The 25870-nt window shown below is 43.0% G+C and overlaps 2 protein-coding genes and 2 long non-coding RNA genes across 6 annotated transcripts in view; 2 read left to right on the forward strand and 2 right to left on the reverse strand.

Moving 5' to 3' along the window:
• The window catches only part of cdk5rap2 (CDK5 regulatory subunit associated protein 2), a 29210-nt gene extending 18269 nt beyond the window's left edge, over window positions 1-10941 (reverse strand). For 2 of the 3 annotated variants that reach the window (XM_086135561.1, XM_086135559.1), the window contains exons 1-17: window positions 6145-7206; window positions 5917-6033; window positions 5325-5444; window positions 5139-5231; window positions 4837-5055; window positions 4297-4467; window positions 4109-4219; window positions 3775-3912; window positions 3349-3528; window positions 3086-3280; window positions 2237-2425; window positions 1945-2053; window positions 1711-1850; window positions 1521-1637; window positions 1126-1269; window positions 937-1049; window positions 384-523 (exon numbers count right to left, since the gene is read on the reverse strand). In XM_086135561.1, coding sequence (XP_085991687.1) covers window positions 384-523; window positions 937-1049; window positions 1126-1269; window positions 1521-1637; window positions 1711-1850; window positions 1945-2053; window positions 2237-2425; window positions 3086-3280; window positions 3349-3528; window positions 3775-3912; window positions 4109-4219; window positions 4297-4467; window positions 4837-5055; window positions 5139-5231; window positions 5325-5444; window positions 5917-6033; window positions 6145-7206 — 3358 coding nt within the window. Of the gene's footprint in view, window positions 1-383; window positions 524-936; window positions 1050-1125; window positions 1270-1520; window positions 1638-1710; window positions 1851-1944; window positions 2054-2236; window positions 2426-3085; window positions 3281-3348; window positions 3529-3774; window positions 3913-4108; window positions 4220-4296; window positions 4468-4836; window positions 5056-5138; window positions 5232-5324; window positions 5445-5916; window positions 6034-6144; window positions 7207-8278; window positions 8333-8412; window positions 8540-8611; window positions 8764-8874; window positions 8999-9080; window positions 9158-9462; window positions 9574-10161; window positions 10224-10869 lie in introns of those variants that run through there. The other variant, XM_086135560.1, reaches the window with a different exon arrangement.
• LOC147192015 (uncharacterized) lies at window positions 6119-9385 on the forward strand. The gene is made up of 2 exons (XR_015103558.1): window positions 6119-6158; window positions 6276-9385. It is a non-coding gene; the product is annotated as an uncharacterized LOC147192015 (long non-coding RNA).
• A 1391-nt stretch (window positions 10942-12332) lies between the features above and the next one.
• On the forward strand, window positions 12333-16918 carry LOC147192016 (uncharacterized). The gene is made up of 2 exons (XR_015103559.1): window positions 12333-12760; window positions 16479-16918. It is a non-coding gene; the product is annotated as an uncharacterized LOC147192016 (long non-coding RNA).
• LOC147192017 (uncharacterized) overlaps window positions 15630-25870 on the reverse strand; it is a 53349-nt gene continuing 43108 nt past the window's right edge. Inside the window, exons 29-61 of the mRNA XM_086135562.1 lie at window positions 25676-25729; window positions 25515-25559; window positions 24794-24838; window positions 24634-24687; window positions 24054-24107; window positions 23818-23871; window positions 23662-23715; window positions 22970-23023; window positions 22774-22881; window positions 22650-22703; window positions 22231-22338; window positions 22084-22137; window positions 21724-21777; window positions 21569-21625; window positions 21420-21473; window positions 21240-21293; window positions 21118-21171; window positions 20452-20505; window positions 20267-20374; window positions 20038-20145; window positions 19721-19828; window positions 19558-19611; window positions 19409-19471; window positions 19270-19323; window positions 19077-19112; window positions 18962-18979; window positions 18836-18871; window positions 18727-18753; window positions 18596-18646; window positions 18230-18398; window positions 17543-17652; window positions 17235-17456; window positions 15630-16785 (exon numbers count right to left, since the gene is read on the reverse strand). Coding sequence (XP_085991688.1) covers window positions 16639-16785; window positions 17235-17456; window positions 17543-17652; window positions 18230-18398; window positions 18596-18646; window positions 18727-18753; window positions 18836-18871; window positions 18962-18979; window positions 19077-19112; window positions 19270-19323; window positions 19409-19471; window positions 19558-19611; window positions 19721-19828; window positions 20038-20145; window positions 20267-20374; window positions 20452-20505; window positions 21118-21171; window positions 21240-21293; window positions 21420-21473; window positions 21569-21625; window positions 21724-21777; window positions 22084-22137; window positions 22231-22338; window positions 22650-22703; window positions 22774-22881; window positions 22970-23023; window positions 23662-23715; window positions 23818-23871; window positions 24054-24107; window positions 24634-24687; window positions 24794-24838; window positions 25515-25559; window positions 25676-25729 — 2376 coding nt within the window. The 3' untranslated portion in view covers window positions 15630-16638. The remainder of the gene's footprint in view (window positions 16786-17234; window positions 17457-17542; window positions 17653-18229; window positions 18399-18595; window positions 18647-18726; window positions 18754-18835; window positions 18872-18961; window positions 18980-19076; window positions 19113-19269; window positions 19324-19408; window positions 19472-19557; window positions 19612-19720; window positions 19829-20037; window positions 20146-20266; window positions 20375-20451; window positions 20506-21117; window positions 21172-21239; window positions 21294-21419; window positions 21474-21568; window positions 21626-21723; window positions 21778-22083; window positions 22138-22230; window positions 22339-22649; window positions 22704-22773; window positions 22882-22969; window positions 23024-23661; window positions 23716-23817; window positions 23872-24053; window positions 24108-24633; window positions 24688-24793; window positions 24839-25514; window positions 25560-25675; window positions 25730-25870) is intronic.

Genomic DNA, 25870 nt, shown 5'->3' on the forward strand with positions numbered 1-25870 from the left:
ATTCACGTTTTGTTTTTTAAAAACAAGGATAGGAGAACAAGTCAGGAGAGTGAAAGTGTGAGGACATGGAAAGAGAGAGACAGAGAGAACAAATAGAAAGTCAGCATGCAAATGCACAAGTGATGATGGAGATGAAGAGCGGACAGAAGCGAAACAGATGCTGAAATGAAGAGGGGCTGGGATCTTGTTAGCATGAGCAAACACAGTTTAGCGTGACAGAGGACAAAGATGGGCAGGCCTGTCTGTGTATTTGTATTTCCCACATGGTCACTAAACTCATTTCCGAGCAGAACTTCAGATTTGTCGGGTTTCCTAGCAGCCTAATTGATACAAATGACCCCCATTTGGGGCTCATGAAGGACTCTCATGCATGTGCACTACACCTTCTCTGACTTTGGCTCTGTCTAGCTCTCTCTCCAAGTCGTCTCTGAGCTCCTCGTTGGCTTTGACGCCGTCCTCCAGCTGCTGCCTGAGGAGCTGCACTGCCGTCAGCTCCAGCTGCAGAGCGTGAAGACGTTGGGCGCTGCAAACCGAACACACCTTTCATTATTATTTTGGGCTGCACTTCTTCAAAGGATCATTTAGCTTAATGGTGGAGGGGGAGGATTCAAAGCCATTTTAACCTCTTCCTAATCCCTTTTAGACTGACAGTACCAATGTGTTTCAGCATGGGATATTAATTCTGATTTTTTTTCTCTCTGTTTCCTTCATATTTGTTAGTGAACTACAATGCAGATATCAACTTATTTTGTCTACGGTTCTGTGTAGACAAAATAACTAAATTTATCATAGTGGTGAGTTGCATTTTGAATCCTATACCAGTTCGTCAAAATATTTCTTTACGCAAAACTGGTCCAGCATTTTTTTTTTCCAAGTTGGAACCACAACATCAAGCAACAAATCCAAATGATATTTTCCTGGTGCGGCCTATCCCACCTGTTCTGCTCCTTCACAGTCCTGACAAGGCTGGAGTAGAGCTGCTGCTCGGCCCTCAGCGCTTTGTTGAGAGCCTCGTGCTCCTGCTGCAAAGCTACTAGGTTGGGAAGCACCTGAAAAGCAAGTAACCAATCAAACTTTAAACCCATTTTCATCAACCAGAAAAGCGGTTGTAGAATTTTCAATTACTTCTTGCTGGCTGTCTCCACCAATCATGGTTCTCTCTCTTTCTGGGAGCCCCGAAGGCGATCGATCGATGCTGCCGCCAATGACCCGATCCGGGGCGAAATCACCTTGCGTGTCCCCTTGCGGGCCGAGGCGTTCTTGGAGAACCTGCTCAGAGAGCAAGACGTAACCATTAGGACTTGGGACAGTTGGGGAAGGAGTCGGATCACAAAAACATTCAAAATTGGAAACTTTCCATGGGAAAAAACAGGAGTGAATTTCAATAATTGAAGGTTGCCTCTACATGGGGAACTTAAATGAAGACTTATTTTTGTTTCCAATCTGGAATATTTTTGACATTCCTAGCCCAGGAAAGGAGCAATCAAAAGAAAATACTCCTTCCATGAGAGACTTCTTACATGAATGATCTCATCCTTGGTCTCAAGGGTGGCAGTCAGGGACTCGATGTTGGCGGCCTGGCCTTCACTGCGGCCCTCCAGCTCGGACAGCAAAGCCTGCAGCTCGGCTAAAGACATCTAGATGGACATAGTTGCACCAGTGAGTAGACAGGAAAAGAAAGATTTCCCACATGATGAAGGAAAACAAGACCTTCAGTTCATTCTCCCTTTTCAGCGCTTTGTTGAGAGAGTCCGTTTTCTGTGCCAGCTCTTTCTTAAGAACTACAACAGTCTTCTTGGATAGTGGAATGTTCTCCACGCTGTCGTCGCTGTTCCTCCTGGAGAGTTCGGCTATGTTGCCAGAAAAAAAAAAAAAAGATATCAATGAAAAGTTACATGAATGTATCACTGTGTTATTCACGCTCACACCCTGAATTAGCCTCACCTTGGCGCTCATCTAACTTCTCTTGCATGATCTGGATGGTTTGTCTTAGCTCCAGCACGTAATCTGGCTCCTTGTCGTGTTCCGTCTCCTGGCCTCGGTGGAGGAGCCTCTGCAAAATTCAACCATGTCACAGAGTTGTCACTTCCAACTTGTCCAGTAATTAAAACAAGTCAAAATAAAGGACAGGATTACTGGCTCTGTGGGTGTTCTAATTTCATTCCCCTCCTCTTAGGCTTTCAAGTTAAGCACATTTGACAGCAGAGAGTCCCTTTTTATCCCGCGGGGGGCTTACTTCGAGGACGACGTCTTTTTCATTGAGGAGGAATCGCAGCTCTGCGATTTCCAAAGATTCCTTCTGGGCCGCCGTGGAGCTTTGCCTCTCAGCGGCGGTGAGCTGATGGCTGTCGGACAGCTGCTTCCTCAGCTCCTGAATCTCTTGGGAACGCTCAGATAGCATGCGGTTGTAGTGCTTGGCGGACTCCTGATAAGATTATAGTCAAAAAAAGAAAAAAGAAACAGGCAGGATGAGACAGACAGATATATCATTTGTAAATCATTATTTTGACGTTGTTGCTACTTCCCCAGCCTTAATCTTAGAACACTCAAAAACGTTTCTCGTCTTCTTTTGTATGAGTACTGTGTATTCTGTTTTTTTTAAGTCCATATTGTAGAAATGGAAGAGCAGAAATAGAGACTTTTTAAAAAAATAAGAATTAGCAATTTTTTTAGGAAACATTTCAGCTGGAAAACTGATTTTGTTGAGAAACTAAATATGTTTAAAAAAAGGGGGGGGGGGAATAAGCCTCTTTAGAAAAGCAACTTTTTGAGAATAGGTTATATACAGTATGTTTTTTCAGAAAGTCTCACTTTTAAGGAAAAAAATCAAATTTTCAAAGGAAAAGTAACAGATGCTACCGTACTTTGCAAACAAATGTCATGTTCCATAAAGCTGTTTGTAGATAGGACTGGTCATGTCGCTATTTATCCATTTTTGTTCTGTTGTTATCGTTGGTGTCTGCCTCCACTTGTCAAACAACAAAATGCAAAAGAATTCTAAAAGCAGTTTGTTTGTAAATCCGAATGCTTGGAAGTAGGGTAGCGTCTATTTATCCGAACGCTAGTAGATGCTTTTGCATTTAACCTTGATGAGTTGGTCCTTGCTACTAATCGTTGCCAGCAGTCCTTCCACGGCGACCTCGTTTTCGGCCACAAGCCTTTCCCTGGCTTTCACGGCCTCGGCCAGCATTGCTTCATTCACCTTTAACCTCTGGCCCATCTGCTCGGCCAAGTCGCGTGCGTGACTTTGCGACTGGCTCAGCACCGATTCGGACAATTCCTGCAAAAGGACGGGAGGTCGACATTGCGTGACACCAAGCTCAGGCATTAGCACATACGTGGACTGACCTCCAAATCTTTGATCTTGCCGTTGAGGGAGAGCTGCAGCTGGCTAATGATGGAGTCTTTCTCTCTCAGCGACCTGTTCAGGTTGTCCTCCATGTCTTGCTTGGCCCTCTGCAGGTTCTTTAGTGTGTTTGCAAGCTGCTGCAGTTCCAGATCCTTCTCCTTGATCAGGCTATCAAAACTCTGAGCAGGGAAAATGCAACGGGTTTTAAGTGAAATATTAAGTAGAATTGACTTTTGAATTCCTTGTACTGTATATATAACTAATACCTGGATATAAATACAGTAAATTAGGAAACAATTGCATCTGTCTAATTCAAGTCTTGCGAGCTAAGATATGGTGAGATGTTTTATTAGCATTTTAGCTTGGTTACATCGTTTGTCCGAGATTTATCTGAAGAGCACTAAAACTAACTTTCATCTACTCACATTAATAGTTTCTTCATTGTGCAACAGAATGTTCTTGAGCCTCTCGAAGTCCCTCTCCTTTACACGGAGTGACAGTTGCAGCTCATGGATTTTGTTGTCTTTCTCTTCGATGGCTGCAAATCTCTCATCCAGCGCTTGCTGTGAGTAGGCAGTGGTGAAACTCGTCATAAAATGAGGGATGTAACAGCTTGGTCATAAATGCTATCCCATCTTTTGCGTTTCCCAGAACAGTATATGTTAGCATTACCGTTAAATGAGTAGATTTAAAGTCATCAACTTTAAACTTTTATCTCAAGGGCACCAGCGAAAAATTTAAGATTTTAGTAAGGCTCACCTCTAGTGCCTTTTCCTTCTCTTTCAACCTTTGGCACAGCTTCGCGAGCATCCCGTCGTTTCCTGAGGGACTCTTGTTTTGCTCAAAATCTCTGACCGCTTTCATGTACTCCTAAAAGATCAAACCCCCAACCAGTTACAAAAAAAAGTATGCTTGTTGTTTTATTTAGATTATTACTGTTGTGTCACCTGTAACTGCTGCTCTTTATCAGCCAAGGTGAATGTTAGCCGCTGGATGGTGACTTCATGAGCGTGCACTTTTCTTTTGGTTTGGTCCAACAGCTCCTGGTACTGATGCTCCAGAGAACTTTCCCTCTCCCCGATTTCATCGCTGAGCTTTTTCAGTTGGTTGGTAAGATCCTGGGGGGTGATGTCGACAATATTTGAACACAGTGAATCCCTGCTATGTCGATTTTTCAACAAAATGTATATTTTTGACGGCTTTTTACAACATTCAGATGAGTGCTTGACTGATGTGTTGCTGCTCTGTTTGTGTTCGTCCTGAAACTTGTTTGAAGGTTTATAACGATAGTAACATTGAAGCCAGTTTCTGTTAGCCTGTCTATAATGTTTTACAACATATGCTAGCAATCAACTAGCAGACTCTCGTTACACGAAACGATATTGTTAGCTTGAAAAGCAGCGCCTTTCTTTGTCACAGATTTTTGCCTCTTGTGGGTGGGATAGAGTACGTCGTTTTTTTTTCATTTCCTTTCAATCAAGTCTCACATTCAAGGCTTTGTCTCCCTTCTTCTTCTGCTGCTGCAGGTCTTCCAACTGCACCTCCAGCTGCTCTTTTGCCTGCTGCAAGTCAGATAGCTCATGCTCCTTCCTGTCCAGGGCCCGCTGCAGCTTATGGGCTTCGAGCTCCTTGGCGTGGTGCTCGCCCTGGAGCTGGATCAGCTCTGTTTGCTTGGTCATTAATAGACTTTGGTGTTCTTCCGCTCCCTAAAGGAGAAAATGCAAGATACTCTGTTGTTAAAAGCAAAGGTTTTCATGGTTCCTCCCTGGCTAGAAAAGACAAAACTTACCTGATATTTTTGCATCTGAGCCTTGTGCGCTGTCTCCCTGGCTTTGGCGAGAGCATCATCCCGGTCCTCAATCTCATGGCACAACTCTGCAATCTGTGCAGAGCCAAGAGGGACAGGGTGACGCATTAGCAAAATCAATGTTGGCTTCCAAAGAAGGTTCAATAAGTTTGTCTTTCAAGGCTTCACCTCTTTCTCTTGTTCTTTGATGACCTGCGTGAGCCCTTGAATAGTTTTGTCTCGCTTTAGCCCGTTTTTCTTCTCAGTTTGGAGTTCATTCTCACTCTTATCCAACCTTCCTGACAGCATCTGTGCACAAACATTATTTAATATCTTTTATGCAGAAGCACAAGACTAAACAAACAAACAGCTTGAAATGCCATCTCCGTGTACAGTGTTCCCCCACGGTTCATTTTTGCTTTTTATTTTTCAGTAAACAGGTAAATCGGAATTTAGAGTCTTCACCTTCACAATGATCTACCCACATGCCACAATTGAGGTCTACTGGATGTGATGCAGCATTATCAAGAGTAAGAAGAATAAAAAGATCACCAACTGACCTCCAATAATATAGTAGTTGTCTTTTTGCCGCAGAGCAAAGAGGAAAATATAACATCAAAGCTAATAGCTGTTATTTTGTCTAAAATACAGCCCTATCGGCAGCCATATTGCGGAAAGTGTCTTCATAATTTAACATTTGTTTAAAGGTGACTCTTTTTAAAAAATGGTCTATATATTGCAGGTTTTCAACTCTTGTAGATGGGTCTGGGCCTCACTGTACCTTGGTTTCACTCTGGATTTCTTCCAGTGTCTTTGTCAGGTTCTCATGGGTACTTTTTGCCTGGGTGAGCTCTTCAGTCAGCAGCTTGTTGACGGACTCGAGTTGATGAACCTCGCTCTATTTGGCAGATTTGGAGAAAAAAAAAAAAAAAGAGGAAAGATAAATAACTCCCCTGAGTTCCACTAATATTGTGACAGTTTGCCCAGTTCGATTGCAGCAAAGAACTACCTCCGCTATTGCAGGTATGTATTGGTCATCAAATTCTTCTGTTAGGTCATGGAGAGACTTCCACTGAGTCTCTCTACGCATTCGTTTATTACAAGCATAGAGATGTCCAACAGTGAACCTCTTCAAAACAGGGAGGCGACTCCCGGCCGGGACTGAAACGCCTTCTTTGCTGAGGCAGCGCAGGAGCTGGATCAAGTCAGAGATGACCGAGGGCTGCCGTGAGGATCTGCGCAGGAGCATTTTAGCTTGAGCCTTTCCCACTGGATCATCAGTGGCAGCGTTTCTGAAGACAAACGTTTTAGGCTCTCTGACTTTTGTCTTACTTGGCGTAGTTTCTGCAGTGTCAAAGTCTCGATTGAGGGACTGCAAGGATGCAGAACGGCCTTTGAATCTGGGCCGAGGGAACGTGCCCTTGGAGTGGACCAGGTCCAGGTACATGCTCTGAGAGCTGCCACGCGAGCCCCGCAAACCAAAGCTCTTCATCGAGACGTCCAGCCCTACAGTTGATCCCATCTTCCATTTCTTGAGACCTGAACGTCCCGGGAAAACTCCTTTACCCACGAGTCGATCCAGACTCACGCATCTCCTCATGCAGTGACTACTGCCGCTCTCCCTGGGCGATTGTGTGTCATTGGGCAGCAGACTGCCGGCCTCGTCGTCAAAACTGGCCGCCCCGGATGACCTGAGGGGAGTCTTTGAGAGGACGCTCTCCTCGTCGCTCTTTTCCTGGTCGGGGTTGTGTTTGTTGTAGACATGGATGATGCACTCGATCAGATGAGCCTTCTCCGCTTGTATTTTCAGCACTTTGCTGTTGTGCTGTTCCTGCAGCTGGCTGAGGTTCACGTCACACTGTATCACCTTCTCCAGCTGGAATACGCATTTCCCACAGAGGAACTCTCCGCGGCCGTCGCGGGTCACCTCCCAGCCGAGCACGTGTGACAAAATGATTTGCAGCTTCCTCTTTGCGGATGAGCTGAAGATCCAACGACACTGGTTGCCAACCAGACGACCATTGCAAATGCGACACAAGTCCTTCATCTCGCCTTTAAGATTCGTCCACATATAAGCGGTCCAAAATGGCCATTGCTAAAGATCCTCCGTCTGTCAGCCACGGAAGAGCGACCCATCATTGTCCAAACCACAGGAGAGAATGAAAGATTACAAAGCACTGTAAGCCCTAAGGCTTGAATAATCCCCGCTCCTGCCTCTGTTCCACTCACATTCAACGGCAGTCGATCAGGTCAAATCCTCTGAGGTTACCGTAGTAATCTTTGTTATGGCTGACGCCTTCCCAGCTCTCAAAAAGCTCCCTCTGGATGCTGCATTACTGTATGCAGGATCGGCTTTGAAGGTGGCAGGGGCCTGCTGGAGACCGGACTGGCCAATTTTCTAAAATATCCACTTAAATGAGGTGTCTTGTCGCAATCATTGTTGTCACATATCCCATTTCACCCTAAATCCAGAGGACGCCACCGAAAGAGCCTCTGGTGACGCCATCTCTGTTTCACAGCGACGATGCCAGACAAGTTATGCTACACGCAAACTGACGAATGCCTAGTGGTGAGCTTGGCTTTTCAGTCAATATGGATGGCCATAAATAACCGACTCCAGACAGCCTGATAATCCGGTTTTAACTTTGTGACCCGGGACCTGCCTCCAATGCCTGATGAGGGGCCATAAACTCAGCGCAATGAGCAAGTTCACCATGTTCTATGTGCAAGAGGTTGTAAGATGTTACAGAGTGGCAAAATGCATTGCTGCTACTTCTCTGGTCCAAACCGCCAGTTAAGAAGTAGAAAAGGGCCCAATTACACTTGAGGAATTTTCACTCCCACAGAGCAGAGAAGATATACAGTATGCCTCTGAGTACTATTCTCTGCTCTGTTTGCATTAAAGTATCAGTTGTTTGACAGTTAATACCATGACAAGAATGGCAACTTGCATTAGACTCCCGATGGCATTTTACAGCATATGGTGAACATTTCTTGACTTAACTGACACTGAGCTTTTGAGTGGAAGCAGAATAGATGAGATTTATATAACAGGATGACACAAAGATGCAAAGAGATTCCACTGGCCTGAAGAGCCGAGGCAAAAAAACAAAAATAAAAATAAAAAAAGGAAAAGCACCAACCTGGTGGTCAGGTTTTATTTTGTCCTTTTCGCTGAGTAGTTCGTCCCTCAGGGCCTAGGGGTCAAAACAAGCGATTGGCGTGATGTCAAATGGACTCCGAGCAATGAGATCAGGCCATCGTAAGAAAGTCACACCTGAAGTTCATCTGTTAGCTGTTTGACTTGATCAGAAGAAAGCATGTCCATCTCTCCGTGCCTGTTGTTGCTCTGACGGAGCTCTACTTCTTGATTTGTTACGGTTATCTTCAGCTGCTCAATCATGCTGATGGGGGAGAACAACAATGAAACATCTCCAAACACGAATGTGAGAGTTAGCCTTGTTCTTGATGTTTACCTTTCCTTCTCCTGCAGGGCCAGCTGTAGGTCTTGCACGGAGCCGGGCAGTCCCACGAATTGGAGCTGCTTTTCCATGTTGATGTTTTTGAGCTTTGCTTGCTCAGCGATGGCAGCCATCTTCTCCACCTCATCTTCAGCTGTTCGCAGGGACTGATGCATTAAAGAAAAAAAAGGGAAAAAAAATTGTGCCACCGTTCTCGCACTCCTGTCTGACAGGTGGCGGTCATGATGTTTTGCAAATGCCTCGATAGTTAAACTCACTTCTTCCAGTTCTGCAATCGTCTTGTTGAACGAGTCACGGAGCGCATCCATGTCACGCTGCGCTTGCTCTCTGATGCGCTGCGGCTCACCAGTCTCTCGACCAGCCAGACTCTCCAGCGCTTTGCTGCCAAAGCATTCGCAGACGTGGCTTAGCTGATCACTATGTATCGGATTTTACAAACCTGGACGACGGACGGAGCTCTTACGACGCAGACACGAGCAACTCCTGCTTCTCTGCCATGTCTCTCTTCATTGACTCCAATTCCACTTTCAACTCAATATTCTGTGAAGAGAAGACATTCATTCTATTGTTCCAACCCCAAAAGACTGAACTATTTAATTTCGTGTGGACATGGGTGGCATTGACACAATAACATTGTGTTAATAATTACCATAAGTTCGATGTTAATTTCCATTAGCTCATCAATGGCGTTTTGCATCACTTTAGCATTAAGCTACTGGACTTATTACATGGTTCGGTTGGTGTTTAAATAAACAATGTTTGAATGTATGTATTTTGTGTGTCAGTTTTACAGTAAATACAGTGACAACACAAACAGATGCGGTATTGAGATTTCGTTTTGCCACCGTTTTGAATATGTCCTCTGTGGAGTCGTTGCATTTCTGCTGCATGCGCTCCTCCATGAAGTAAATGCGCAGTTTCAGGTTGAAGTTCTCCTTCTTCAGCGCGGTGATTTGCTGTGGACAAAATCAAACAAACACATTAGCACTTTATTACTACGCGCCTCTCCTGTGGTTTTTGTCCCGAATCCAATCGTCTCGAGGTTGCGAAAAAAGGTAAAACTAATCACGCTGACTAAAATCTGTGAATCACATGCGCAGAACATTGTATATTTGTCTGTGTTGTTCAAATGAATGAAGCCCTTCATCATGCTTGCATGTGAAAGCCAGGCCAACTGTGCATCATTGTGCTGCGGGGCTGTGAGCAGCATGCATCTGGAAATGGGAGGTGGGGCGGGCTGTGGGGGAAGGCGGTCCAGTCTGCTCCCTTCCAGTCAATAAAACATCTCAATTTGCAACCGGCAGCCAGGCAGTTCAGGCCATGTCTGAAGGTCAGCATACCTCATACATCCTCCTCGTCTTTTTAAAAAATGTCCATAAATGGTTTACTGTGGTTCAGGTGGAGTATGTGTGTGTGTGTGTGTGTATTCTGATTTACTGATTTAACTAGTGAAGTTCAGTTTTTGTGTAATTGAACCAACTGACTAACTAACTGGACGAACGAGACTTCTCGGGAAGCAACTACTGCAGATCCAAAGCATTTACATTTTCATAGTCCTTCATGGTGAGGGCTTTGATGGGGGACATCTTGCCGGGACAGGACAGCGCTGTTGAGACAACAAGAAAGCATTACTCACAAGACCCTCTCAATTTTTTTCCCCCCATAATTATCAGTGCCTGCTATCAGCCGCATACTGTACCCGATACGGTACTTGCCCCTCCGTATCAAAGACAATTGCTCTCCTTTTTTTCTCTCTCATAAACTCAAGCGTATCTGAAGCTCGTCTGCAACAACGATTATGAATCAATTTACAACGTATATCTTTGCGATAATCTGGTAAATCGGCATTGACCTATTGGACACCTTAGCTGGAGACGTTTGATTTTATTTGTGATTCAACAATTATTTTGGCTTTTGCAATACCTGAATTAGGTCTGGGCATTATGTTTTTTTAACATTAATTTGATTTTTTTGTAAAATTAATTCAATTTTTTTTAATATGAAAAAAAAAAAACTTTGGGGCGCCCTTTTATATGCACTGAACCTCTCATTGTCAAGGCAGCCTCTGTCGTACTTTGCATCCTTGTCACATTCGCAAGTTATGAGACGAAAGAATCGTCAGGGGGAGCGCCTAATTAGACTCTTGCGGCCGATCGCTTTGCTCATGTTTGAAAACGGCGAACAACAGCGGTGGCGTTAATGAACACACAAGGGAAACGTCAACAAACAAAAAAAGGGAAGCTTTGCCATACCTGTCATGACGCCCGTGGTGGAGTGGCTACCAGCATTGATCGAGTTCGGGAGGCTGCAGCTGGATATAAAATCATTTGGTGAGCTGTATCAAAGGGCATCCAATCATGAGTTGCTGCATGACACCACATCTGTGTACACGCTGAAGAGCAGTGGCCTTTTTTTTTTTTTTTAAAGAAAACCGAGCGGTGTTTACTCATTACTCACGCTGGCCGCTTGCACACAGCCCTACGGACACTCTCCAGAAATAGCTCAAGAACGACTCTGCTTCATTTACATGGCCGAGCTCTCGCTTGTTCACTCTCACTGCGTGTGACAGACACAGCATGTGCCAGTGGCAGCCGAGCTCTCAAATTTAAGACAGAGAACACAGGAAACTTTGCTTTGGTGCTAGGACAAGAAGAGCACTGTTGTGAGACCACTGTGATGGTGCCACTTCACCCCTGCCCCAAAAATACACAATTCTGGCGAGACACATCTGCACAAACTCAACAACACAATTGGATTGGATTGGATAAACTTTGTCAAATGTACTGTATGTGTAACATACAGCACAGATGAAATTTCAATGTGCTTAAGTACAGAAAAAAATATTCCTGGTTAGACTGGTTTTGGTTCAAGTGTTTGCTTTCTAGTTTATGACCTTTGACACCTGACCCCTGGTGAACTAATAAACGATGTGAGGCTGCTTAGAGCATCTGTAACAACAACACTTTGAAAACAATTCTCTCTTTTTTTGTTTTTGTTTTTAAAATATTGGTCACCAAGCACTCTGCTCTATTTGTGACATGAGTACTTCTGTACACTGCAACAATAATAATGAGTCGCGACGGCTAAACTCCAGTAAAGTGCATGCAAGGGGTAGCACTTCTTTTTACATCTGTAAATCCAAAACAATCATTGCGCGCATACGTTCGTGTTGCATAGTATGCCGGTATTAGAAAAATACTGCGATACCTAAAACATCAAGACTGAAAACCTCATATTTTGAGTACTGATACTTTGTACCTTTCAGCAATATATGTGCTGCTAAGTGTGCTTATTTTACTGCTACAAATATGTACAGTATTAGTCATGTGTACTTTATTCAGCCTCCAACTTTCATTTGTGTTATTTGGCATGGATGTCTGCTTATGACAAAATAAACAGTTTACATTTATGCTTGGATATGATACGTTTCCATTAAATTAGCGGGTACCGTCAATTCCCAGTTAATTGCGATAAATTATTTTAACTCTTCATGGAAACGCTACAGAAAGTCTGACAAAAAACACACAGTAAAGACTTCAAAGAAGTCATCACACATTTCCTGTGCAGATGAAGAGGAAGCGTGCTAGTGCATGTGACAGATTTTGAAAAACAACAAAACAAGATACGAAACAACAATCATCACAATGCTTGCTGCCATATGAAGGAGCACCAGTATTAAGTAGGCAGCAGAGAATCGTTGTTAGTGACACAGTGTTTAAAAGAAGCATCTGGATTTACCAGACCCAAAGAAGAAACAGTACAACACCGACTTCCTCTTTTCGCCTTTCTGCTAACCACTTATCCGCTTTCCGACCAGTTTATCCGAGTCACCACCAGTCACTCACAAGGCAGCACAATTTGTCGTAACTCACACCGCACCGATCAGCTAACATCTTGGATTACTCTGACGGCAGGCTTGCCACCTGGATGCCCTCCTAAGACCAAGGTTAGGGATGCTTGGACTAGATACATGCAGCAGGAGGATCTATGGGGCTAAAAACTTAACAGTACATGAGCACAGCAGTAGTAGCCGTTTAGCAGTAAAGCAGAGCTAAATGATGCTCTTTCACCTACCGGAAAGGCGCACTTTGCTCTCCCCAATGTCGCTGCGAGTAAGCAGGAGGGTAACAAGCAACATGACAAGTAAGTGCACCACTGTGGATGTTACTGTGCGAGGAGGCGGAGACGCCTCATTGAGTGGGATGGCTCTTTGCTGTAAAAATGGCTGTGTGTCCGCCATCTTGGATGTGGCTGATGTGATGCATAAATTGACACAGGTAGTACCTTGACTTCTGCATTTAACTTGTTCCCTGACCAAGAAGATGACTCAATGTGATCAAATTGCCACGTAGAAATCAAGTGAAATCACACTAATCCACTCATCAAAACAAAACAAAAAAACTTTTTTGTGACTGGTTTCAATGAAGAAAATGTCAATGATGGTGGCTTTGAGATGGCCTTATTTGTATTTGCTTTCAATTTGGTCTGGTTTTACTCTGAGAGAGAGAGAGAGAGAGAGAGAGAGAGAGAGAGAGAGAGAGAGAGAATAAAGAGCACTAAGATTTAAATTTCGCTTTTTTTCTTTTACCGTTTTGAAGGTTTTATTAAATTTCTCTACCGATAATGGTAATGCCTACGGCCACGTTACCACATACAATATGGGGCGACGTCCACGTACGATCCTGCGAGCAATGGGTATTCTAATGTAAATATCTAATGTATCCCCCCCCCCCACGTTACTTCCGCAGTCGTGCACAAATGGTGCCAGCCAATCAGCACCCGGGCCTGTATGATTGACGTTAGTTGATCGGACCGTGATACATCATATTACTCACATAATAACGGGCTGATGGACACGTGTCATTATTATCGATAAGTCGCACCAACTTGAGTTAAAAAGGGCGCTAGATGTAAAGTAACGAGAGGAAAAAAAGTCCTGTGAAAAGTACGCAATGGCCTATGCGTAGCTATCAATGCGTGGCACACGAAAGACGGCTCGATACACCGAAATGCAAAATAAATTTCAATATGTATCCAGTTCGTAGACGGAGCAGAAGCAACTTGAATTATTCTATGTTCGCTTTAGGTAGCCACGCAGGCATGCTAATTGTTAGCCGGCTAAGCTCAAGACTTTTTTCCCCCTTTATTTCGTTGTTTTACCTTCCGTTCAAGTCAACGGGGAGCGTCTGGTCGTCGCCCACCACCGAGTCCATGGTAGTGTTTGTGGTTTAGTTGCTGCTCTCCGAGTGGCGTCGTGGCATTTTCAGTGTTCAAATGTGCCTTCTTAATGCTAGAAAAGCGGGACGGGATTCAAAATAGTCCAGGCTACCGCCATCATGCAGAACTGACGTCACCGTGGTGCATGTTGGAGGCCGGCGGTGTCTTCGGAAAGCGTCAGAGATAGCCCCTGACAGCGGAGTTCACGACAGCAAAAGTGATTTTAAATGCGGCAAAGCAGAATTACAATGACTCAATGCCATGGCTAGTTATAATGTATAAAAATAATATATATTTTTTGTGGAATCTATCTTGATTCAATTGCTAGTGGAAGGTTCATATGGAGGACATTGCGACTTTGCGAGTGACATTGAATGCGTCGTGTAACTGGGTGGATACTGGCAACGTGCTATTGGCCAAAACAAACATTTCAGGTCGGTTTGTGGCAGTTTGAAAAAAAAATGTCTGTCAAAGAAAATAATTTCTATGTATGTAGCATCGGTCGTATGGCATTTTGCGCTCTTCTTGCAGTGGGATGGGCTTTACTAAATATAACTTTTGATTTTAATGTTCGTCGTACGTTGTCTGACTTCATTGGTAGCCACGTCAATCCGTCAACAATGGCGGCCTCAAGGGTCGATACTGTGTATTACAAAAGGGCAACAACTGTTACGCGTTAAAAAAATATGAACTCGACCAAATTCTAACTTGGTAGGTTGATTGAACACTCTAAATTGTCCCTAGGTGTGACTGTGAGTGTGACTGGTTGTTTGTCTATGCGTGCCCTGCAATTGGCTGGCGACCAGTGCAGGGTATACCCCCACCTACTGTCCAAAGATGGCTGGGATAGACTCCAGCATGCCTACAACCCTTGTGAAGATAAGTGGCCTGGATAATGGATGGATGGATTTACCTTGAGATCATTTTATTATATTTTGAACAGGGGGTATAGATGAGATAACGTTTTAGTGTTATAAATGAGTAAGAACTTCAAATAAACAGCCACACAAAAATTGAAAGTCTTTATTGAACAAATGGAACGCCAAGTAGAGAGCAGAGACCGATAACGTTTGCAGCGTGAGATAGTTTCACTTCATAATAATGTTATTATATTCCCAAAACAGGCTGGTTGTATTCATAAAGGCAAACGGAAAACCTTATTCACCTTTTGCTTGGATGTCATGCGCAAAATGTCAGGTTTCCTCAGCTTGATTTCATGTCTACAACACACTTAGAAAATATAAACAAACCAAAACAACAAGACATAAGTAACAGTTCACATATTTTGCATTTTGTTTTTCCTTAAAAACACAAATAGAATAGCACCTGATACAGTACATGGTGGATTATCATAGAGAAACAAACAAAGACATTTATCCTGTAATAAATTTGTTCTCTGAGCCCCAAAATGTACACATAAGAAAAAAAAAAGTATGTGTAAGTGTGAGTGTGTGTGTGTGCGTGTATATTTAATTCTTCGAGGAGAGTAGACAGAGATATTTGCTGGTCCACAAATTAAATAAAATTAAATTAGCAGGGACAGGAATCCACGGTCTACAAACATGTCTTTTGATGACTATTACATATACAGCTGCTGCATGGGGTGCTTTGTACAACGAAATTATATAATATTAAAAAAATAAAATAAAACTTGCTTGATACTGCACACAGTTGTATCGCCTAAGAGCTTTTCACAACCAACAGGATAACTGTTTGAAAACTGCAATTCTCGAATCCAGGGCAATACACACTGTGTGTATTGCCCTGGATTCGAGAATTGCAGTGTGTGTGTGTGTGTGTGTGTGTGTGTGTGTATTATATATATATATATATATATATATATATATATATATATATATACAGTATATATAATTAATCCAAGCGAGCCTGCACTATGAACAAAACAGAATGTGTGAGCAGAAAGGTGTAATTACAGCATAATTTTTTTGCACCTTTTGTTCATTTACTATTGCAGAAAAATGTGTGTGGATGCAAGGATCCCAAAGTGACCCACCCAACCAAAAGCATTAAAAAAATAAAAATTAAAATCAACAACAAAACCTCCATTTTTTTATTCATATTTTATATGTTGCCCCCCCCCCGCCCTCCCAATGACTAAAGCTGCAGATATTCACATCAGTGGCATGTATAACAAGTATTTTCTCACACCACTGAGTTTTACAATCTCCCTTTTGGAGCACACACTAACAATAAATACACATGTGATTTCTGCCAGAAAAAAAACCCCTCCCTGCCAAGAAAAAAAACTCCCTACAAAAAAAAAATAAAGAGTAATATTGGAAGGAGATGAGCACCAAAATAAAATATAATAAAACGCACCGCCCCTCTCATTTCAATTTAACCTGTAATATTATCTTCTCCTTTTCTATTGCACTTGAAGATGAGATAAACATGAAGGGAAATCATAAGAATACATATATGTACATTATTTTATTATATTTTCTTTATAGGATTTCAGAATGAATTTTCCTTTCTTGTTGTATACAGAATGTATACAAAAATAAAATTGAATTATAATCCGGTCCAATTGATGGGCCCACGAGGCATCCCTCCACTTTGAAACGTTCCAGAGAGATGATACAGGCCTTTTTTTTTTTTTTTTTGCTTTGTTTGTTTCACGAAGGAGCCGGAAGAAGCTATGGAGAAGATATTAGTGCAAGAACTCCCCCGGCTCCTTCTCTACTCGCCCTCAACAAAAGGTTGGCACAAGCTTGTTGGCGAGGGAAGGCTGGGCTGGTACCAGGGTGACCACTGAAAACTCCACCAACATGAAACTTCCCGGGTCACACGAAGCACACGGGACCAATCTCCAGGTGGTAGTGCGATCCACGGCTGGTCTCAGGAAGATGGACCACATCGATCACAGGGAGCAGGGACGGGTCCATGGAGCGAAATACAAACCGGGCTTGGTGCCAGCGGCCATCTTTCATCTATAAGCACATTCATCCTTTTTTAAGAAAACACATTTCACACTGACGCATCCTATTCTGAAATTATATTTGTGCCATGAAATTGTTTTTTTATTATTATTCCCAAGAGTAAAGTCTTTTTCATGTTGTAGTATTTCCCTGAGTTCTTCTGCTTTCAGTAAGTCAAAAACAAAAAGAATGACACATTGTGTTTTTCACCAAACCCATAACTCACAAAACTCTACTAGTTCAATGCTAACACAGTATGCAAAAATAAAAAAAATAACGAAGACAAGCTAACGAAACTAGCGTCACATAAGCAATAGAGGGTTTGTCAAGGATTCAAAATTGCTTTCAGGATTAGCAAACACACTGGCTCAATCTAGACTATAATTTGTCTTTGAAGTTGTCATTTCAACAAGTATCAAAACACAGTGATAATGATAAAGACCAGGAGATCAAGGACATACCCAGCAAGAGTCCTCCACCACATCGGGCTCCAACTGTCCTCCGGCCTCAAATATCTCGCCAGTCCACGCCTTGAAGCGCACCGAGGATTCCCGGGAAGCCGGCAAATGCTGGGCAGCTCTCCAGACAGAGACGTTCAAGCAGTGGATGGTGACATGCTGGACAGCCTCGGTGCTCAGCAGGTGGAGGAAGTTCATCTGGACGCGGCCGACGTTGACTGCTGGCTGCAAAGAAACAGACAACATCTGTACAATAGTGCCACGTAATCCGTACACTTGATTGCCATATGTGTCAGCATGTTTTTGGATACCTTGGATACAGTTATTGGTTTCAGGCAAGTCTGCCCGCCGCCCGTGAAGTTGCAGGAGACTTCGATTGTGTCGGATGTGCAGCCGAGGTTAGGGTCAATCCAATAAATGCCTGAAATCATGACAAAGCGATGGGTTAACATTAGAACAGAGGTTGAATTGTTAGCACGGGAGCCTCGCAACAAGAAGGCTCCTGGTTTAAATCTGTGCTGTAGCAGTTGTTTGAGGGGCTATAATTACAGAAACAGCTATGCTAATGCCGCATTAAATAAATTAGCTTTATGCTAGTAGACCTTTGTTGGACTGTATGTAATTAGTAATTATCTAATAATTTGCATGTCCTTTATGAAACATACAAAAATGACATAATTGAGCTAGTCGCTGGCTTTCTATGGCTAGCTAACTAGCAGTCAGCACTTAACTAGCATTCATTTTGAGAAATCACACAAAATAAACAATAGCTGTATCTAATCGCTAGCTAAATAGCGGTTAGCCACAAACAACTTTTCATTCTTTTCAATTCCTCTGTGATGTTATACGACCATTTTGTGACAAAAGATTGAGGACAAGTGCTGAGAATCACATGCTGGTTTGATCATTTTAAATGTGTTTTCAAAGTTTTAAACATATTTGAAGTGTGTACATGGGGCTAAAACTATATTTATCACCATCTTAACAACTTTGCATACCATCGTTTAGCTTTTGTTCACAGCTGAGCAGGTCCCTGCAGATGCGGGCAGGATTCTCCCTGGTGCCCAGTGGGTTTTTCAGGCTCTGGATCAGATTAGTGAGGTAGTGGAGGGTCTTGAAGATCTCTGCACCCTGGTCCAGCATGGGCAGGTCCATCACTAGTTTATTCTATCAACCAAATACAGCAAGAGGGTAAATACCTGTTTCTGATTCGAGGATTGACCAACTCTGAAATTCACGACTCCAAAAAAAGGTTGGGATATTGGCGCTTTGAGTGTGTTTTAGGATCACCCAGAAATGTCATCCCTATGCCCGTTATCCATGACTTTATGCGAGTAGTCTAATAGTTGATATTACTTACGAACCTCATTCCTGAGCTGGCTATGCGAATCCATATACAAAAGACCTTCCTCTTTCTGAAGGGGAAAACAACAAGTTGTTATGGTTTAATTATTATCTGTGGGCATAATGTTACGATCAGGCAAAACAATCTTACAAACGATGGAGGCACACGCATGGGACCCTAGGAGGAAGAAAAAGAACACAAAGAATGAACACAAAAACCTCACATGATTCAACTGAATTCAAGTCCAAAAAAATCTTACTGGTGGGCCACGGCGTCCACGGGGTCCGGGAGCTCCCTAACCAAGACAAAAACACGCATGCTAGGTGAGCTTTTATGCTTCAAGTCAACAGAAAAAAATACAATATAAAAAGCATGCAGAACTTACCCTAGGTCCTTGTACTCCCTGGTTGGAGAAAACAGGACAGAAGAAAAAAAAAAAGTTCAACGATGTTTTACATCACAACATGGGAACACGATAGTTTCATAAATATAATAATTACCATAGCACCACGGCTGCCTTTCTCTCCCCTTGGGCCCTGGAAACAAACACATGATCACCATCAATATATTCAGAGAATTCTTTGGAAGTCTAAATCACATGTCACGTGTACAAAAAAAAAAAAAAATACAAGCTCTTATGTTATGTTTGTGTCGTCAATAATAGTCAATAATAGTATACTGCATGGTACGTACTGCGCTTCCACTGGGGCCAATAATTCCTATAGGGCCCATGACACCACCCCGGCCCTGATTGAGAAAATGAGTTTGAGCAAAAGCAAAAAAACAAAACAAATACAGCGTGGCCTTTAATATCTTTCTCTCATCTTCTCACCATGTCGCCTTGTGGCCCCTTTGGCCCTCGTATGCCCTTTGGCCCAAAGTCTCCTGGAGGCCCCTGAAATTAGCAGCGATAGGCTAATCAGATTTCTGAATGTCTCTAATGAACAACATGTACCATAAAAGTATTTTCTTTTTCCATACCTTTGGACCTAAAACTCCAAGAATTCCAGGAAAGCCGGATTCACCGACATCACCCTGAGTGACAAGTCAGCATTGTTGTTATTATTATTATTATATGTCTGGGTAGCAGCTAGTGATTTGTTGACTTGTCTGCTTTGTCTGTGAGGCTTTGAATGACACCTACAGGTTGTCCTTTTGGTCCGCGATCTCCCCGTGCCCCTGGAAGTCCCATTCCACCCCAAAAGCCTCTTTTCCCAGGAGGACCGCTCTGTCCGCGAAGACCTCGCTCCCCCTGGACAGACAAACCACCAATAACTATGAGAATATACAGAAGGTGAACACCTATTTGTTTGCTCAATACCATGAAGAAAAAAATAAAATTAACCAAGTAATGGTTTGTAAATGGGGGAAAAAAATCACAAGTTGATTAACTAATAAGTCAAGATACAATTGTATGTCTATTTTGAGGGCAAAACGGTTAGCGGAATCCCAAGGTCTTACCTTTGGTCCAAAGGCCCCCTGATCTCCTGGTAGTCCTGTAACACCGGTTTTGCCACGAGAGCCAGCTTTGCCTGGGAGGCCAGTCTCCCCATCATTTCCATGCTCTCCCTGGACACAATTGCAGTTATTGAACTTAAACTGAAGTCCCAAAATTGTCTTCGATGTTGACAAAAGCATCTACATTTTGTGCATTTAAAGGTGTTTTTGCATCTTTAAAAACCAATATTACCGGCATGCCTTTAGTTCCATCAATTCCTGGCTTTCCGTCCATCCCGGGTACTCCCTCATGTCCCTCTCTGCCCACCACACCTCTGGGCCCGATAGGACCGCCTGCCCCCTGCAGATGTGAACAGATGAGATGACACGTTCAAAGTTGACCAAGTCTTAGGAAAATGACATGTGAATCTGACCTACCTCTGTTCCTCTGGTTCCTTTTGCACCCGTTTGACCCCTCTTGCCTTTTTGACCCTTTAAAAGAAGAAACATTGCTTAAATCAATGTGATTTAAAAAAAAGAATACAGCAGTGCCTTGAATTATTAAGAGATACGACATGGCGCTTGGTTGAGTCATAAAATTCTGTTAAAAGTCAGGCCTTTGAAAATAAATGCACCTCTGTACTGCTTTCTTATACTGCATGCTTTTATTTTGAAGGTCTTAATTTTGACAGGATGTGTTACACAGAGAATTAAACCCTTTAGATGCAACTAAAGAAACACATGAACACGCATTCCGAATGGGCAAGTCTCGTGTATTTTTGTTTGCTACCCATGACAAAATTTAGATGGGGAAAAAACAAAACTGGATCACATGAAAACTAGGACATACAAAATCAGAGGTGAGGGGAGGAGCCTATATTAGAAATGTAAAAAAAAAATTGTTTTTTTTTTAAAAACACTTTCTAAAAAAATAAAAATAAATAAAAATAAAGATGCTTTTGCCGCCATCCTGTGGCGTCTATAGGCAACAATATTTCTTTTAGGGGGGGGGGGCCGGTCCTTATTAAATTGAGTTACAAGCTTGTTCACGTAACAAGTAAAACTCTTAAGTCAATGCTAACGACAAGATGAATCTCAACTTACTTGATCTCCTTTGGCCCCTTTAGGTCCTTGAATGCCTCGCGGGCCAGGATGTCCCTGCATATAATGGTAGACTTGCTATGATTGGGCGTCATAATAAGTCAAACATGTGGTGACGTACTCACAGGAAGTCCGGGAGCACCAGCTCGGCCTCGTTCTCCATCCACACCAACTTGACCCTGTCAAAACAATGCCCACCTGATGACCTCTCGTGATTGGGAATCATTGTTATTGCATAGGCCCACTTTTGATTTGAATATTGGTTGAATGTGTAGACAATTGCCCTCTGGAGGGAGAATTCTTACTTTGTAGCCCGGGTCGCCCGGTTCCCCCCTCTCTCCCCTGTCGCCCGGAGGACCCTGCGAGAACGATGTGGGGTAGTGAGTCAAAAACGCATCCAATTTGCTGCCAGCTTCAACGTCAAACGTGGTACGTAAGTCAGGGCGTGACTTACTATGTCACCTGGAGGACCAAGAGGACCCTCGGTTTTGCCGTCATCCCCCTGCTCGCCCTGGGTTGTGCACAAAACAGGCAAAATGCTGAGCGACACGACGACGCCGCATACAGAAGTCGAACAACAAGTGGTACATAGAGAGAGTTGAGGTGTACCTTTTCACCTTTTGGTCCTGGACGCCCCATTGGGCCAGAAGATCCCTGATGGCCCTGCAACAGTGGGCAGAAGAAACAGCTAGCTATTAGAATGGATAGTGTTTAACAAAGGTCGGCTGGATTTACACTGCAGGCCCAACGGCCTAAATCCAATTAAATGTCTTTATTCATTTTACAACATGTAGCCATAGAATGGACTGTTTGCCATGAAATGTCAGAGCACCTGAAGACAACCAGTCCTGAATGTACTTTTACAGGGACTTTAAACCGGATATCAAGGATATAGAATAAATGCTCTTTCCCTAATGGAGCAATTTACTATATATATTGATGGAGAATATTATTCCAGGGCAAACATACCTCATAACCTGAAAGACCTGTTTCCCCCTGTTGACCCATTCGGCCTGGAGCTCCCTAAAAGAGACAACAATCCATACACGCGTTCAAACAAGATATTGTATTGTCGAAATGTAGTCATGAAGCAATGGGAGAGGAGATGTATTTTACCACGTGTCCGATGGTCCCTCTGGAGCCTTTGGGCCCGACGCTGCCCTGCGGTCCAATCTTGCCCACTGTCCCGGTCTCCCCAAGGTGGCCTTGGTGACCTTTGGCGCCCTAAAATACATGCCAACAACTTTTTAGTGTGTTTTTGAATGGTGAGTGTTTTTGAATAACTTTAGGCATGTTAGGTATGAAATGTGTTTAAAGTACGCGGAAGGTCAAATTTGCAGATATTTATTGTTTGTGCGTTGGGGTTTGGAATGCAAAAAACCCCCAAACTATTTAGCCATTAAATTGTAATTGGGCAGTTGGATCTGCAGTAGAATTCTAGCCTGAGTTGAGGTAGTTGTGATTAAAAAGGTATCCTGACCTTACAAATCAACATGACACAATTGTTCTCAACATGGAACAAGATGTTGACTAACCTTTGGACCAAGTTTGCCTCTTTCTCCAATTTTACCACATTTGCCCTCTTGGCCCTGAAAAATAAAGAGGTGGATTTATTTTCAAGGATGTTAAGCAGATTCAGACAACCAGAAACTCTCTTACTCTGACACCAGGGATTCCAGGACTACCGGGGAGGCCTTCTTTTCCCTTTAAACCAGTTTCGCCTTTTTCACCGTTGTCGCCCTCCTGACCCATGTCGCCTTTTTCACCCTGGCATGAACACAGGGCACTATTTAGGAGTTGGCATCAATAGATATACATGTCAATGGTCAGGTGTTGTCTTTTCCATTCCAGTTACCTTAGTTCCATCAGGACCAGCAGGACCAGCCTCCCCCTCCAAGCCTGGCTCACCCTGTCCAGCCACAACATATAAGTACATTTTCAGGCAGAGCTGCTTAAACTGTGGGCCCGCAAAATAATTCGCAACAAATTATTACGTTGTACCATTCTTTAAATAGGGCGTAAAAAAATAAGGAAAGCAGCAAGCCAATAAACATACTGTCCTAAAACCACAAGAGGTGGAAGGAACAGCTAACCATTGGAACAGTTCAAATCAGTCAAGAATTGCAGAAGGATGAGCAAAATGTGTAAAATATCTCAGTTTAGTTAAAATTCTGTCATGGAACATGTAAACTACTGCCACCTACTGCCGACTGAAATTGACGTCAAAATTCCTTAGAGTGTGAACATCACATGACGAAACGCAGTAAACAGGTGAGCCCGCGGTCTTTGTGATATCAATTTCAGTCGGCAGCAGGTGGCAGTACAGGACAAAATGTCAACATCCTGAGATAGCTAAAAATGCGCTGGATTTTCCAGCTTTTTTTTTTCTATTCCACAAACGCAATATTAATCAGTATACCGTGTTTCGACTAGTGGGGAACACAAAACATAATATTGCAAAGAGAATTTAGACTTCACTTCGGCTTTCAAGTTTGTCGTGATAAAGTATGTAGTACTGGTGACATTCCTTGCTGCTGACAAACATACCCGAGGGCCAACGAGTCCCTGCTCTCCGATGTTCCCGTCTGCACCGATGGCTCCCTGTCTCACACACACCCACATACATACACACAATATTTTTCTCTTCGAATATTCAAAATACCATTAAAAAAGTTTCAAACAACAAAAGTAACGCAAGGTTACCTTCTCTCCTGGCTCGCCTGGCAGTCCTGGTTCTCCCACGCTACCAGGAGGTCCCTCATGGGCAGAAACACACACACAGTGGTGAGAACTAATTCAGTACAAATACAATATTTTCAGTACTGCACTTTAGATGAGTACTTATTTTTGACGTTTACCCCCCTACTGTGCGTCTTTAATGAACCTTGAGTGTGAAATAAACCATTGAACTGAATTCCGTGAAGTGTGATTGCGCTCACCTTTTGGCCAATTTCTCCCAACAGTCCCAGAGTGCCCGGCGGCCCGAGTGGCCCCTGGGGAACGACAAGGACAGTCATTTACTAACCAACCTAGTAGCGGCAAAATGTACCATTTTCATGTCTAATGTCCATTGCTCATCTTCAAAATGGACAATTTACTGATTCATTTCACTTTTTAAACACATTTAATTGGCTTTATTCATTTAATTTTGGCACAAAATTACCGTCCATATTTTTTTTAGCAAGCATGTTGTATAATTTCAGTTTTTTTCTTTGGATAGTCTACAAGAAGCCTTGAATGGAGCAGACAATTTGTGAGTGTTTTTTTTTTTTCAAGTACTAAAATCTAAACCAGTTGTAAAGTAAGGTTTGGAGCGAAAGTGCACAGTGAAAGGGGAAGGAGGTCGTTCACTGCCAGGGAAAAGCCAATAAAGTGACTAAATATGGTCCTAAAAAGGAGAGGAAACGTACGATGATTTAAGAGCGGCTTTAATATGACATTTTAGAGCCTGAAAAAAAAGAAAAAGAAAAAGTGCAACAATAAGAGCTCGAAGCTTGAAGAACATAGCAAAGCTTGTACCTGCTCGCCCGCAATTCCCTTGTCGCCCGGTGACCCTGATGGCCCTTGGATACCCTTGTGATGGAAAAGTAACAAAAAAAAATAAAAATAATAATCATGAATGTTTTCAATCCATAAAATGGCCCACAAGATGTTGCTCTGTAGTGTTGTGGAAGCTCACAGGAAATCCTTTCAGCCCGGTTTCCCCCGACTCCCCGATTTTACCCTGTGAAGAATCATAAAAAATAAACAAATAAAAAAATAATTAAAAAAGCAACCCACACATATACACACAAAAAAACCCAACACAAATTTGAACAAACATTTGACCAATCACAAGTAACAAACTTTCTTTTTTCCCTTAAGCTGAATTGTTTGATTAAGTTTGATTTTTTTTTTTTATGGAATAGGCAGAAATTGACCTGCACACGATCTTATCTTTATGGCTGACCAGTTTCTTCTGCACTGAAGCATCGTAGCTACCCATAGTTAGCAAAAAACGTGAACTCAAATGTATCTAACATGAGTATTTTCATTTGTGTTGAAGTGTTATATTTATGTGTGAAATTGTTTTATTGCATTTGTTTCGAATGAATCAATTCCCTAATTATTGAACAAGATACGTGACTGTATGAATACATTCCAATTGACCCATTTTAGGAAAAAATGGCGACATTAATGCTATCAATATGACAGGACAGGCTGTATGCCTCCAGGTTTCCTGCCCCAAAGTGCACTCTGTACTCATGCCTGTAAATCGATACGACCCCTCCTGAACGGAACACTCGTCAGTTTGCTTGTGCGCGCATTCCAAATCATTTGACCCTCTTCACTCCCCTGAGGAATATCATTCAGACAGCAAATGAAAGGAAATGTGGACACGCCCCGGGGTGCCTTCTCACCTGGGGTCCGGGGAAGCCAATTTTTCCTGGAGGACCGTCTGGACCCTGCAGCGAGGAGAAGGAACATGATTTATGACCCCCAACCCACCGTCTTTAACAGCGCATTTCCACAATGGAGGACGGCGTGAAGACTCTCCAACTAATAACTTGGCCGTTTTTACCTTCTTGCCCTCTGACCCCGTCTCTCCAATTGGACCGTCAGGCCCCGCTGCTCCCTGAAAGCACAGAAAGCATGTGTCACTTCACCAATAGATGTCACTGTAATGCAGCCAGAGGTGCACATTTGGTACCTGTGACCTCAGAGGGGACTTCATTCACCGCATCGTGTAGCAATTATAGAAACCATCAACACACAC

This window comes from Hippocampus guttulatus, chromosome 17 (assembly GCF_054856545.1).
Source record: "Hippocampus guttulatus isolate MCC_2025c chromosome 17, RoL_Hgut_1.0, whole genome shotgun sequence".
Classification (NCBI taxonomy): domain Eukaryota; kingdom Metazoa; phylum Chordata; class Actinopteri; order Syngnathiformes; family Syngnathidae; genus Hippocampus; species Hippocampus guttulatus.